The sequence below is a fragment of the Felis catus genome, chromosome B3 (genome assembly GCF_018350175.1).
Source record: "Felis catus isolate Fca126 chromosome B3, F.catus_Fca126_mat1.0, whole genome shotgun sequence".
Taxonomy (NCBI): domain Eukaryota; kingdom Metazoa; phylum Chordata; class Mammalia; order Carnivora; family Felidae; genus Felis; species Felis catus.
The window spans coordinates 11,857,827-11,874,056 of record NC_058373.1 but is presented as its reverse complement, the minus strand read 5'-3'; the positions used below and the strand labels follow the sequence as shown (position 1 = coordinate 11,874,056).

General features: G+C 38.3%; 1 protein-coding gene across 6 annotated transcripts in view; it reads right to left on the bottom strand.

The window, feature by feature from the left end:
• Window positions 1-13,459, bottom strand: part of CHD2 (chromodomain helicase DNA binding protein 2) — a 122,673-nt gene extending 109,214 nt beyond the window's left edge. For 5 of the 6 annotated variants that reach the window (XM_045058856.1, XM_019831922.3, XM_019831921.3 and 2 more), the window contains exon 1: window positions 8,604-9,247. In XM_045058856.1, coding sequence (XP_044914791.1) covers window positions 8,604-8,710 — 107 coding nt within the window. In that variant the 5' untranslated portion in view covers window positions 8,711-9,247. Of the gene's footprint in view, window positions 1-8,603; window positions 9,248-12,383; window positions 12,517-12,862 lie in introns of those variants that run through there. The other variant, XM_011282738.4, reaches the window with a different exon arrangement.
• Window positions 13,460-16,230: the final 2,771 nt, after the last annotated feature.

The following is a 16,230-nucleotide window of genomic DNA, read 5'->3' as shown; positions in this document are numbered from 1 at the left end:
CATTTAAGACCTTTAAGACCTCCTCCACCTCTCGTTCAAGTCCTACTATTCTGAAGAATAAGCTACATTATAAACAAGGTTAAAAGACAAGTAACAGACTGAGAAATTTCAATGTATGCACAACAAAGGATTTCTACAGAGAACATAAAAAATAACCACAGATCAAAAAAAAATCCAGTAGAAAACTAGGGAAAGGAAAGGGACATACAACTACAGAAGAAAAACTGAGATGGCCAAGAAACTTATAAAAAGGAAATTAAACATCAGGGCTAATTTGAAAATGTATTATTACAACAGAGTAGTTCACATTCACCTGCTTTGTAGAAATTAAAATGTATGATAGTATTAAGTGATGGGGAGAAAACAGGGGAGACAGTATTCATACACCATTACTGAAAAAGCAATCAGCAGATGCTTTGCAAAGCAACGTGGCATTTTCCAGTAAACCTCAAAATATGCATATGAATCATGCAATTAAATCTGTGAGTATATAACCTGGCAAATTATTGAACTTGTGCGGGAGGTGGGAAGTATAAAAACGTTCACGGCTCTGCTCATAAAAAACAAGGGGGGGGGAATAATCTAAATTTAGATTCATACTGTGCGATTAAATACAAGTTAGACCTAGTAGGGATTAGATTTATAAATGTCACCATGACAATTTCAAAAACTATTCAATTTTTAAAACAAAAGCACATTACATGAACCATGTACATTTTTAAAATACCAAGGTTTTTAGATGCCACGTTCATGAAAGTGACTAAGGAGAAGGGGCAAATAGGATTTTAGCCATATCTAACTTGTTTAAAGCTTTAATTGTAGTCTTTCAATTTTTCTGAGTTTTTCTGAATTTCTCAAAAAAGAGCTCTGTTTCTAAGATTGCAGAATTGATCAGTATTCAGAAGCAGACCTTCCTGCAGTACCTCCCAAATTAAGAAACTCAGTGCTAGTGTGGGAAAAACATCTACCTTTGATAAGCACATTCCTAACATTTTCAACTGGTGCCAGAGGAAACCTTGTCTTGACCACGCTACTTCTGCTCCTCCACTAACCAAATAACACTGAGTAGTCCTCAATAGCTTAGGAAGCAAACAAATGGCACTCAGGCACACAAACCATGAGGAAAAAAGTGAACTATAGCAAGAAGCCGAGATGAGGTACAAACCTAGATAATCGTTTCACAAAGAGCTACCCAATTCAGATCTGGCAAGGCACGAAGACTAGACAAGGATAGGACAAGTTCTCTGCAGGAAAGAACATGAAGACTTTCTAACCCACCAAGTAATGAAAACAGGTACCAGGGGGAAAGCTGTTCCTATAAACCTATCATCTCAGGTGGGTACCATTTAGAACCCTGAGGACAGATGGGACTAGTTTGAATTCCTTTCAGAATATTTAAAGTCTTATCTTTCCTTACTAACCTTTAGGCTATGATATTTAGACTTTCGAAAGATAACAACTCCAACAGTTCAAAGGAGATTTAAAAGTCCTGAATGCTAACCTCAACAGTTAAGTGCAACTTCTGCCCCACAGAGTCAGAGGAGGGAAGTACGGTCCTTGGATCAAGCCACAGAAATCAGTCAGAATGGTGAGAACTCACAACTTTCTCAGTACTCACGGTGGCAATACTTACTGTGGCAGGCACTTTCCTAAATGTTATAGACCAGTTTCTTAAGTGTGCCATTACTGACACTTTGGGCCAGATTAATTCATTCTTTGTCATGGGAGGCTGTCCTTACACATTGCGAGAGGTTTAGCAGCATCCCTAGCCTCTACCTAGCACACACCAGATGTACCATAGCTCCAAGATCTCCAGACACTGCCAAGTCAGGGAGGGGTTGTCCCTGGTGGAAAACCACTGCTTTCAGACATATTATTTTATTTAAGTCTAACTTCCCTGAGACACATACTCTTCCTTTATTAAAAGATAAACAAGCTCAGAGGTTCTTGCCCAAGATTATACACAGCTAAAAAGCAGAAGAGAGATGAAAATTCTTGTCCCATTAGCTCTAATTTCCCAAACCTGCATCAGCACTAGAAACCACCATAGTTTTTTTTCAAGATAGATTCCTGGGACACGTCCTCCCAGACCTGACTGAACTCAAATACCCAGGCAAGCAGGCTGGGAGTACGTTGAACAAGCACCCAAAGTGGCTCTTAGCAAGTAAATCTGGGGGCTTAAATGCCTCTGTAAAGCTAAGTGCAGTAGGAACTTTTTTTATTTTTTTATTTTTTATGTTTTGGTAAATCAAGCAAGGGAAATGGAGAATCTGACCCATCATCCTCTGCCCTCAAAGTCACAACTTCCCAGCCATATGCTGCTCTATTTGAATGTCAAATAACCTTATACAGGAACTGAAGACACTCAAGATTTTCCACACCCACCACATTCAAGAACTATTTCCCTTCAGGGCACGTCTATAGAACACTGTTTCCAACCCTGGCTATTTATGCCAACAGACCCACCTGGAATGCTATCTCCCCTGCCCTACTACTACTTAACCCCTAAAATCCAATCAGCTAAGGGGCCTTTTAAAAGTTCTCAAGTGATTCTGATGCAAATGCTACCTGGGAAGTAAGTAAGGGAACTAAATTTAGAACAAAACAACAAATTAGAAACCTGGTCTTCATAAATAAATCACTGCCAAACCCAACGTGTGTGGGGGAGCAATGGGAGTCAGACTGCCAAAGGATGGGGTTCCTCTGCAATTCCCAGTACCTCCCCCTCCCAGACACCTGTCTTTCCTCGTTTCCCCAGCTACCCCCGTGGGAATTAACTTCACCAGCAACATCTTCACTAGAAATTCTTTATGCAAAATGACTTCTTGAACTCTGTTTCCAGTATCAATCAAGCCTAAAATGTATTTTGAGTTTTCGGTTTCTTTAAAAGTGTTTTAAGAGAAACAGAGTACAGGATTATTCTAGATTTTTACCATTTTCCCCTACTATAGTTTCCTCTAACCATTTAATCAAATGACAATTTTCTTTTTTTTTTTTTTGATGGCAACTTTTTTTTTTTTTAACGTTTGAGAAACAGAGTGTGGGACCAAGCGAGGGAAGGGCAGAGAGAGAAAAAGACAGAGAAAATCCCAAGTAGGCTCCGAGCTGTGAGCGCAGAGCTCAACTCGGGCTCCATCTCACAAAATGTGAGATAATGACCTGAGCCAAGATCAACAGTAGGACGCTTCACCGACTGAGCCACCCAGGTGCCCCTTGATGGCAATTTTTGACAAGATGCTTAAGTGACCCTGAAACCAAACTGCCAGTGTTTAAATTCAATGCCACCACCTGCTTCCCCTAATGCCTGTTTTCTATTGGCAAAACAGGGTAATGATAATCACACCTGTCTCAGACGTGTGAAGACTACCCAAACTAACACATACAGAGGACTGGTTCTAACAAGTTCCAAGCTCACAGTAGGTACTATAAATGACAGGTATTGTGTCTGCCAAAGCATACAACATAGTTTCCGTTGAAATACCTGTCACAATCATCTCATTTGTTGGTTTGGTATGTTACTGAAATGCAAAATTACAAGGGAAACCAGCATAAATAAATCTGAGAAGTATCTGCAAATCCTTGTTATGTATACAGCGCAAAGCGAAGGAACACAATGGGATGGGTATAAAAGAGCTCAGCAGGGTGTGGGACCCCCCACAGGCCTTCAAAGGAAGAGAGTTCCGTGACAGTTAACCTGGGGAGCTGGCTAACCAGAAGGTCACTAGCATTGCTGCTACACTAACCACCACATTAAATACACAATGAAAAAGAAAAAAACAAAACCCACCTTCAGTGCCTGACAGAGTAACCACTCCAAAAAGCATAAATCTATTCCAGTATTTTCCCACAAAATGCTTACCACATGCTGCTTTCCTTTATGATACAATCCAAAATGAAAGATTACCAGCATTACAGGCACTGCTTGACTTAGAAATAAACCATACAAATGCCATTCCTGAGGTTTATTATCCTATTGTATTCTCTTTTATTTTTTTTAATGCTGGGGACAATTCACAACCCACCACTGTAAATAACTGCTTCACAGCAGAGCCCACGTCCACTGCTTTCAACAGTTACCTGAGTTAGCTGTTAAGGAAAGGGGATTCTGAATGGAATGCATTCCTGCATTCAAAAGTCAACTCTGGAATCCCAACTTTTAGAGGGATCTAAAAAGGGCTTAAGTAGAGAATCCTAGTAAAGAAGAGATGCACTAGAATTTGAAGCAATTAGGACAAGAATTCAAAAATCTTGCAGTCAAAACTCCATCAGCATTCACTGTTAAAGGTACGCTATACTGCTGGATCCACAGCATGACATTTAATGTGGAAACTGTCCATCTTCCATCAAGCATACAACAACCCTTAAGAGAGCCCGACCCACTTTTGCTTCCAGATCTCTCAACCTAAGTTTTTGGTAAAATTGCCCAAAAGGGGCACAGAGAAAATGAGGCAACGGGAACACCGACAGTTAGAAGAGAATACAAGAGGGGCGCCTGGGTGGCTCAGTCGGTTGGGCGGCCGACTTTGGCTCAGGTCATGATCTCATGGTCCGTGAGTTCGAGCCCCGCGTCGGGCTCTGTGCTGACGGCTCAGAGCCTGGAGCCTGTTTCGGATTCTGTGTCTCCCTATCTTTGCCCCTCCCCCGTTCATGCTCTGTCTCTCTCTGTCTCAAAAATAAATAAACGTTAAAAAAAAAAAAAAAGAAGAAGAGAATACAAGAGGTGCTCTGTTAAAAGAGGCGAAACACATGCAAACATACGGAAACACGCAACTGTAAACCACATGGAGGGCTTTGGAAAATTAACTCAATCCTGGGGAGCAGGGCTGAAGAATTTTTAGATGCTCTCCAGAGCCTGATATAGGAACAAAAAAACAGAACTCAACTCCCTCACAAACTAAAAGAAAAGGAAATAAAGTTGGAGAACCAACAACACAGAAATCTTAAGCCTAGACTACAGTCCTAGCAGAATAAGACTGAACCCTGGACGTTATGCTGAGTCCAATATATGATATGCTGAGAATGGATTACTAAGAGCAAGCCACAGCCAAGCAGACATAGGTTGGAAATACTGCAATTACATCTATATCCAAAGAGCACTGCTCCTTGGTATTCATTATTCACTCTTGCACAGCTTGAGAGGGGAAATGAGGCAGAGGGTAAACCAGGGCAATAACCACTAGCTCCAGAAGAGGGGTAAAAGGGATCTAGTCAGAGTTAAGTGCCACGGGTAGGGCTGTGACTCCCACAAGAAGTTGTTCTGGTCCAGGAAGAATCATACTCTCCCTTCAAAAGGCTGGCTTTCTCAGAAAGAAATTCTAGAAGAAGATTAACTGCAAAACATACCCAAGGTTTCAACTAACAAAAACGGACTTGCCTTTTTTTTTTTTTTCATGTTTACGTTTGAGAGAGAGACAGAGCATGAGCAGGGGAGGGACAGAGAGCAAGAGGGAGACACAGAACCTGAAGAAGCAGGGTCTGAGCTGTCAGCACAGAGCCTGAAGCGGGGGCTCGAACTCACCCCAGACTTGCCTTCTAAAATCATTTTAACAACCCTCTCTCCTAAGTGGCCTAAAAGACCTCTTGTGGGAGGCCAGGACGCCAACTTCAACTCTCAGGAACCATTTGGCTCTTAATGAAGCACAGGAGGGGGAAGAAAGTAAAGCATTAGAAGTAAAATATTACTCACAACTTACATTTAATAAGCACTTTCAATGTAACCGCCTCCTTGCGAATCACTAAATAGGCATTATATTACTTAACTTCATTACCCAATGAAGAGTATCATTATCCACATTTTTAAAGTCAGGAACCTAAAAATCCAACAAGTACTTCACTGGCCTAAATTGGAGACAGTTTTCAGTACTCAAGGAAACATTGCACTGGTGGGGATTAGGTATTGTGAGTGACTGCTCTGTCACCTAGTAAGTTTTTTCTCCTTATGAGTTGTTTTTGTTTTTGCTTTTTTTAAAAAGGTGTTTTAGATCCTTTGTAAAAAACCTTAGATTTCAATTGGCTTTCTTGAGGAATGGGGGGCACATGAGCCAAGAAACTTTTTTTAATCGCCTAAGAATTAGTACACAAATAAACTAAGCTCTCATCAGGCATTGAGGTTAACAGTTAAACACATCACAAATAACAAAATAACTTCCTAGATTGAATTCAAAGTATAAAATCAGAACCATCCTTAAAATGATGCTTTCGCCAAAGCTCCAGCATTTCCCCGAAACTATGGAGACTTTCCTGTAAAGGGAATTTAAAGTACTTTTCAGTAGGAAACACAATCCAGACGACGTCACTGAAATAACCGAGAAAGGTGACCCTAACCAAATATCGTCACAATAAAATACTAAATTGCAAGTGTTTCAAAATGTAGCATGAAAGGCTTCCTTCCATATACCTAGGTTCTCTGGGATTTATTTCACAAAGGCTCTTTATTTCCCACCTCATAAATTGCATTCAAGCTTTTTTAAAAAAGATCCCTCTCCCCAGACTTGTCCTGTTAATTAAAGCTTAAACTATTTAGGAGACAAGGTCATAACAGACATTTAAAAAAAAAAAAAAAAAAGTGTTCCAACACTGTGCTTACTGATTACAACGTAAACATACAACAGACTTTAAGCATAGATATTTGATGGGCATTTGATGATGGAGCCAAATTTTGTTGTTCTGGCTTTACACTAATAACACTGAAGTTCCAAAGCAACAGCAATGTAACCAATTTTACCAAGGTATGAATTTCAATTCAGTGCCCAGGCAGGCTGGAAAGCAGGAGGGAATTGCTCAGCTATGACAAGCACCCAGCAGAGTTTATTTGTATACTAATTCTTAGGCGATTAAAAAAAGTTTCTTGGCTCATGTGCCCCCCATTGCTCAAGAAAGCCAATTGAAATCTAAGGTTTTTTACAAAGGACCTAAAACACCTTTTTAAAAAAAGCAAAAACAAAAACAACTCAAAATCAGAAAAAACTTACTAGGTGACAGAGCAGTCACTCCCAATTTGTGTTAGGAGCAAGTTTACAGTAGTGCCCCATCTTACAGGACAAAGGATAGGAGTCTGGAAAGCTCAGTGACCTCAGGAAGCATCTTTCACAAGCGTCAGGGATTTGCTATACGAGGGAGGGGAGAGGAATAAACTGATTAAAAATCTGTGAGTTTCAGATACTGTCACGTAAAATTCAACTGACCTTCCAGATTCACCTCTCAAGCAATAACGTGGTAAAGTTTGCACAGCACTCCTTATCAAATATTGTCTGATGCCGTTCCCGCGATGACTTAATCTTTACAGAAGATGCTAATTCCTAAGGTGCCAAGTATCAATTGGAAATTGTAGGTTTTAAAACCAAGAAGTCAAAGAGATTAAAGACAGAAGAAAAATGCACAAAAGTCTTAATGTACAAACCTAATCACTCTGGCTCCTTAAAAAGTCCACTGGTTCCACGTGGCATGCCAACAGCTCATAGATAAGTTGCTATTATTCAAATATGCATTTTAACACACACAGTATCTATTTTGGACTAAACACCTTCAACAGAGTAGTTTATATCCTGCAATGCTACTGAATTCTATCACGGTTCTTAGAAACTTAAGGACAGTTAGCGAATAACAAAAGTTTAATCCAACTAACAAGAAGTCAATCTCAATATACACAGAAAGAACCTTCTTTCTTGTTGCTTTGGATGCACTTCAGAAGTTCAAAACACCAGTTAGTGATCAAGTTCCATGAGACTTTACCTCTATCTAAAGCTAATTCGTTTATATGTAACTTATAATTGAGCATACAATTTAAAAATCCATCATCAAATCTTTGATGAGCAAGTCTATAAAACAAACTGAAAATCCTGTTTCACCTAATGTTTCCATAAACTATCCAAAGAATTCTTCCCGAAGAATCGAGACTGTGGGAACCTATAAAACCCACTATTACAGTGAGTTTTACCTTTTATAAACTTCTTCAGGAACTTAAGGGATGCCTAGGTAAACCTCTCTATCTCTGGTCCACATCTCTCTGCAAGCGACAGATCTTACTCGGTAAGAAACTTCTGACATATGGCCAACTAAGTGACAACTCACTCCTGTCGGTGCTAAAAGGACTCCAAAAGCAAGAAAAAAAAAATTTTTTTTTTTTTTTTGTTAAGGTGCAGAAGGAAAATACAGCCTTTCCTTCAGGCTGAAATTCATTACGTGTAACTGAATAATGAAGTCATCATCGTTAACCTCTAATTTCTTTTTTTTTTTTTTTTTTTTCCAAACAGAAATCCCTGCAAAGGGTTTCCAAACCAGACAGACCATGAGCATAACCACAGCACTGTAATCAGTTTACCAGGACCAAAGCAAAATCTCCAGAATGGGAGATTTGAGATGTTTCCCAAGGTTCTTCCGAGTGATCCATTCCACTATCAACCAAGTTTTGGGAGTCACCGTCCTCAAGCAAAGTGCTACTAACACTTAAAAGTTGTTTTATAACACTTGTTTGCATAGTAATGGATGCCTCATGCTGTCTTATTTTTTAAAGCTAAATATTTATAGTTACTTTGTGAAAACTCCTAAGCTGCTTTCTTATTCCAGAGTTAATGTTAATCATAAACCACTTTGCACATACTGACCTGGGTTTTCCTCCATCAAATGCCAACTGAGAATATGTACGGTACCAAGTAAAAATGCACGGGGACGGGGACAAGTTCAAATAATCCTCCCTTTTTTTATGAGCCATGATCACCCAACAGCTATAACACCCGTTAAGACCTTTCACTGTAAACAAAAATATCTCCTCTTGACAGTGAAAAGGTTTTGGTCAATGGTAACACAAGATTAAGTTTACTAATCTCTTCACGCTGAACAAAAAAGGTAAAAAAAAAAAGGGAGAAAAAAAAAAAAAAAAGACCCGCTAGAATATGAGAAAGGAAAGCGAAAAATGTAAAAACTGGTAGGTTTTCGATTTGAAGGCTTCCGAATAGTGCCTTCTACTTTCTCCAAAAGTAGAAGCCGCTTTCTGAGACGCCAACCCTTCCGAGGGAAGGGCAAAGAAAATACACGCTGCAGGGTGTGGACTAAGAGGAAAGGCGCAGAGGACTGCCAGAGGCGAAGTCGGTCGGGTGACCACCCACCGGAAAGCCCCAGTCCGGGTTGCTTCCCCTTCCCTTTCCTACCCCGCGCCCCCAAAGCTGCCGGCTCCCCAGACGAAGAGGCAGCACCCCGGCTGCGCACGCAGCCCTACGTCACTGCGTTCGCTCCTCCTAGGAGCGAGGGGACGCGCCTGACGTCACGGGGCGGGGCCTGCCGAAGGCTGCCGCTGTTGACCCGCTGTTACCAGGCGTGCGCACAGCCAATCAGCAGCAGGCGCCGGCGCCGGCGCCGGCCGGCCTTTGAACTCGGCACGGCAACTTCCTGCTGTTTGGCGAGTACACAGTGCAATGCAGTATGTCTGTCAGCGCTGCGGCACAAAGGAACAGCCATTTTGTGACTGAGCTGGACCTGCACCAAGATGCCAGGGGCTCACGGAGCTGCTGCCCGCGCTACCTACCAAGCTGCCCCTTATTTTCGCACCAGAGAACCAAGAAAGGGGAGGCTGGGGGTGGGAAGGAGTTTTGATATTTCAAGTTTCAATTCGATTTTGTCTTCTCAAAAATCCCGATTCTTAAGAATTATCAGCATCATAAAATGGCTGCCACTTAAAAAACTGCCTGTTCAGTCCACAAGCAACTGCATTATGCCATTTGTAATTAGCCCCAGGCTTTTAGAATAACTGCTAAAAGGCTGATTAAAATTTGCCCACATCGGAGGTTGACAAAATAAATCTGGTTCAAAGGCAGACGATTTAGAGATAAATTTAATAAACTGTGTTTTTAGATAAAATTGCAAACGCAGCGTCCTAGAACAAACAGAACTCTTTGTGTGCACACACAGTTCCAATCACATTCCCTTCTCTCCTGTCTCCATTCTTTAATATTATTGGAGTTATCTCAAACTGCCAATTATTTGGGTAAGAAGTGTGTGGTATACATTTCTATGTATGTCCATCACTAAAACTTTGTTTTAAATATTTAGAAACTTTACCCATCTATCAAGGTATTTTTAAATTCGTATTTTTTGAAAATGAACTTTTTAATCTTCAGAAATCACGATATGCAACGTGTAACATACTTAAAAGCATTAACAAAAGAATACAGGAGTAACATACAACTTTATGTAATAACTATTAAGTGACTGCATTATTTCCAAAACAGGGAAGTATCAGGTTTACCTAAACTTGCACTCAATCCTTTCATATTCCTAAAGTAATTCTAAGTTTACTTGACCTGCAAACTCCTCCCTTCCCCTCTTGTGGCTCAGGATACAAAATTTTTGTAGTATTCCCTGCACACTAGACTTTGTGCCATAGAAACTAGGTCCTAGCGAGGAAATTCTAATGGATTAAGGGACCAAGTACTAGTACCTAAACAGTCTCCTTAATTGTAGCTTCCTAAAAGTAACATTAATCTACTACAATAAAACACCACTAGCATCCTGTTAAGCTTTGTAATTTTAAAAGGAAGTGATGTCATAATTATGTACATGTATTCAGATATGCAATTTCGGATAACTAATTTAAAACTCCATCTTCAGGGAGTCTATCAGATATTTTTGGACATTCATCAGGTTTGTGAATCAAAACACTTGACAAAATGCATTTGAAAGTACAGTGCACGCTTCCAGTTAAGCTGTAACCCCACTGCCAACAGGCAAAGTCATGATAACTTCCAAGTCGTTTTCTAGGTAAGTAAATTATTAAAAGAAAGAATAGCAACACTGCTTAATTTCTTAAATTAGAAGGCAGTCTCATCAATGATGTTAACCACAAACCTTGCATGAGAGAGCCAAAACCTATGTGAGACTATGCAAATCATAAATACTCAAGGGAGTAACAATTTTAGATACTGGATCTTTAGTAATTTGTCAAATCCACCTGGGGATTCCTGTTTCTTCAAATTGGTGTTAACTTCTGAGAAAAAGCAGTTTAGGATCAGTTAGATAAGTTTCCTGTCCTAAATCAAACCTGGGTAATTACATGGGCAGTTCAGTTCAAAAGACAGTCCAAACTGTGTGACAACTCAATTTGCAAAAGAATTTAGAAAGTATTTTTAAAGGGTCAGAATGTTGTTAAGTATAATAAAACATAAATAAAACTCAACCTTGCAATAAACCATCTCAAAACTTTTGAATTCACTAACCTAGTAATAAAGTATATGATTTCTATAAAATTATAGAAGTAAAAACAAAATTGGATAAAAAAATCATATAACCAATCACATCCTTAACTGCATGATTTAAAATTCATGACAATTTATAAGAACACACATCAAGAAATGTATTCATAAGCACTTTTAAAAATTAATATACAGTTCATACAACAAAATGTCTCAGAGGCTTTATTACTTAGTCACTAATAATGTACTCCAACAAATATGAAACAAATCGTGATTTGAACAAACTGTATTTGTAAGCTTCAGAAGATAAAGCATTCCAGGTGACTCTGTCAAAATAAATCAATAAATTTAAAAGCAGCTACAACTAAAATGCAAAAGATACAGGTCTACCACAACCAGAAAGTACTGCCTTAATATGAGCATATAAATGCAAACCTTAAAATATTTTAAATGTAAAATATACAAATAGAATCACAGTAACAAACACAAAAGAGAAGTATATTAAGAGTATTCCAGGATTTCTGTGATCACAGGTTTGATTTCATAAATGCAGGAACTGTACCCATCGAGTAAAGGTTTTGATAAATCTTATCAAAATTTCCTAAAATGTCAAGAGTATCAAAAGAAATACAGAGTCAAATAAAAATACAAACTGAGAGGCATCAGTCAAAGGGTCCTTTTTGCAATTTCATTTTAAAATGTACATTTTTTCATTCATATAACTTTCTCAAACGTCTATTTACTATAATTTACTACCACAAGGCTCCTCTATGGCCTTCAGTTACAAGTTTGGGTATCCTAGATTCTTCAAAGAAAAAATTTGCCTTGTATGTAAAATGGTGCAATGCAGCAATGGCTAAACCGACAAGGTCATTTTTCTACAGCACAAAAACCTAAAAACTGAAATTTATTGACAGAAAAACTGGAGTTTACAGGAAAGGCCCCCTTGAATAAAGGTACCTTACCTTTTGACTGCTGTAAGAGGCCTTAAGTCACAACTCAACTTTCATAAATTGCTACCAAAAAATTAGGGTGTGGCATATTAGCAATCTCAAGGTCACGCTTTAAAAAACGAATCCAAATTAGTAAAATACCTAAAATAAAACAGACAGCTATCCCTGTCTGTCAAGGTAAACAATGTAAGCTGAGGTTTCCCCCAAAAAAGAGAGAGAAAAAAGGAAGAAAGTTGATAGCTCATACCTCGATGCATTGCTGTGTAGCGAACTGTCCTCCTCTTGGCTTTTGTCCTTATTTCTCATCATCTTTTAATTCTTAAATATTAAGGGGGAGGGGGAATCTGTGTTTGCTTTGAAGTCCTGTGCCCAGGTATTTACTGTCAAAAGTTGAAAGAAAGGTAAGGTCCCAGCTTCTATCGATGTTTTTATTATCAGGAACAAAGTCCTGACGATGTAGCGATATTGTTATAATACAACAGCGGTAAGCACCAAAAAACAAAATATTTCTATTTTTTCTTTAAAAAAAAAAAAAACAAAAACGGATAAACCGAACAGAAGGAATCATCACTATCAATAAGGAAAGTTTCTCAAAGTAACACACTGGATACAAATAACAATCTCTGTATCTTATTGCGTCATCCAGGAATTTCTCATATTTACAGAAAATAAAGCAAACTTAAACATATAAATCTTTAAAATTATCACTAATGATCATGGGCTTACCTGATCCATGTAGTAGGTCCAAAGCAAGAGTCCTATCTAGTAGTAGAAAAATATCAGATCCCAAATAATTAAAAATAAAAACAAAATTCTCCGTTACAAAAACGAAAAATAAATACAATAATCCTCAAATATGTTAACTGGTCAAAAAAATAGAGCAACAATTAATACTAAAACGGGTCCGGAAGAAAAAAAACCTCATTAGGAGAGCGCACAAAAATGGAGGTGCGCCATGGCTTCTAAGCTGGAAAAAACAACGACCTGGGCTCTCAGTACGGCTGCTTCTTTCCAACAAGGCACGAAAAGAAAGCTCCCAAAAGCTGCTTTTCTCCCTTAAAAAGGTTCAAATCGACCCCAGTAAGTCACTAGGAGAGGCAGGGGGCTGCGGGGGCCCCCTGAGGCTGCCCGAAAGTTAGGGAAAGTTGCGTAAAGTGAGGCGAAGGCAGGGAGCAGAGCGCGCTCTCTCTAAGGCACAGCCGCCATCTAGAGCCTCCTTCCCAGCTCTGAGAGCTCTGCCTTTGATTGACACTCTCTACATTTACCCCACAACTCAGGTGATGTACCATAGACCCACCCCTTCATCTCCACCAAAAAAAAAAAAAAAAAAAAAAAAAAAGAAAGAAAAAAAAAAGATCCTCCATCCCAGGGAGCCTGAAGACCCCTACCCCCACACCTCCCTGCCCCACCAGACCACCCCATCAAGGGGAGGAGGGAGGGTTTCTTAACCCCCTCTGGCTCAAGCACCCTTTTTAAGCCAGAGAGAAATGTAATTTGTTCCTTTTGTCTAAAGATCTGCTAAATATTTCAGTCCTTGAGCTAAAATAACTTCCTCTCTGGACAGGAAGTGGTGTTTTATCAAGCCATTTTGAAAGAGGGATAATTCTTAGAGAATATAAAGCTAAGCTTAAGTACTAATCTTTTAAAAAATTAACCCCCCCATGGGTAAAATGGCTGTCTAAATAAAAGCAAAACCTCAATTTCATAAATTAAATTCAACTCTTGCCTTCTTTATGAAGTCTAAAAATTATCTAAAGACAAATTGTAAGGGGGGATTTTCCATCCCAACTGGAAAAAGGGGGTACAACTCAACAGCGCCTCCCTAGTGTTCAGTTGCATTAGGGCAAAAATTAATGCAACTAGTTTATATCCAAGAATCTCCATTTTTCTTTCAACTTTCACAAAATTCTTTAACCCATTATATATAACCTTGAAAACTTCACCAAAAAATTCTCAAGACCACAATATATTTACTTCACACAGAGCCAGGCAAAACAAAGTTCTTAAATTTAAGAGCATGAAATTACCATGGGCACCCTTAAGTAACAAACCCAAGAAACTCCACCTCCAAACCAATACAACAGATATATCGCAACCATTCCCTTGTATTTCAAATCAAATTCTAAGTATACATACACATTTCAACAAGGCAAGTTATTAACAATCGGTCCTATCTGATGGCAAAGTTATCAGAGCAATGTCACAGGGCAAATTCTCCTAAATATCAAAACCATGAGATATACGGAAACAAAATGAGAAAATGAGTACTAATGCCAAAAACAAATTATTCAACACTTTTTCTTTCAACAAGCACCCCAAGAAAACATTCACACATCCAAAAAAATCAACTTTCCTCACTTGACATTACAGTATGCCAAGACGATGTCCTCCCCTCACTGAAGAAATCCATTTTAGGTTTATACCTAACAAAAGCAACAATGTTGCATCTAAGGTAGTAAAATCCATGAGCAAAACCTAGTTTCAATTCTGTACTTTCTACAAAAGATTTTCTACCAAAATCAAAATCCAACATTCCACTTTTGATTTATACAGACCAACCACCTCCAGTCAGTGAGAACAAATATTGCCCATGTACTGATCAGAGATATCTGCCCTATGATATTTGACAATCACAAATCGCAGAATGATTTCTCACAAGCAAAAAACTGAAGCTGAACTACTCTTTATTGTCTGTATAATGGGAAAAATATAATCAACAAGTCATTTGGTCTATCAAAATAAAGCCTACTCCACTTTTATAAGTTACTAAAACTGGTATTAGTCATTTATCAATAAATGGAACAGCAGTATTCACCTAGAATCCAAAAACAGTAATTACACGGTACGATTCATTTATTCTAAATTCCTAAATGCACAGAATAAAAATACAAGATAAAAGCCCTATTTCACATTAATATAAAATGTATTATAGACATCACCACCACCAAAATTTTAAGTTCTTTTGTGAATACCCTAAGGACACGTCCATATAAATCCAACACTTCTTCCCCTAATATTAACTATTAAAACAACAGGAAGCATCAGTTTAATATAAATCTTTAGATGAATATTCAACTGCAAGACATTTATAATATTAAAAAGCATAGGTAAAAAAGACCTTGTCCATCAACACAAAAGAACTTATAAAAATACTTTATCGCTCATCCTGAATTTTGAGGCAAAAGGCATTTTATTTTATAAGCTCATTACACTCTCATGGCAAATTAAAGACCTATTATTACCCCTTGTTAAGTTTTTTCCCCAAGATATTTCAAAAAAGCACAAAATAGCATTTCAACCAAATGACCATCTCTTAATGCACAAATAAATTTCCACAACTTTGTGAAAAAAGACCAATCTTAATCAACCAAGTAAAACATTTTCCAGCACACCATTTCCATTTTACCAGCTTTATTCAGTACACTTTCCTGCTGGGCAACTGTAAAGGTCAAAGTGTTATTTCAGGCAGTAACTGAACATTTAATGAAACGTCAGCTTTAAAAAAAAAAAAAAAAAGCCCAAACTGAGAAATTTTAAAGTGTTAGAAATTTTATTAAAGTTAACATTTCACAAGGTCATACTCATACAAATCAAACTGCAAAAAGTTCCAGGCATACAAACTATCATTTGTGTTAATGTGCCATCTTTCTTCTCCAAATGTCAAAAATGTGCTTGTTTTAATGATACAAAAAGTCTTTAGAAAGTCCATTTGTGCTGGGTAAGAAACCTATGTCTTCATTCATTTCATGAAATCCATGTTAAAAGAACCCTGTCTTGGTTGCATATTATCACAGCACTCTTGTATTAATCCATTTTCCTCAATTCCCCATAGTGGACTGCCATCTTGTTTTCTCAGTGGTAGGGTCCATTTGAGACTCTTCAAGCTGACTGGGTGCTTGATGAAAACATTAAAAGAAAAAAATGCTGTTGGAATACCAATCATCTTATTCCTTCAAACAGAGAACATCCACCCACCTTGAAGATACTCTTACATACACAAAGCTTTAATTTTGTAACAGCTTTCAACTATGAAACTGTACTATATTAAAGTTGTATGCACTGCACACACTTCTCAATGAAGAGAATCATGGAAA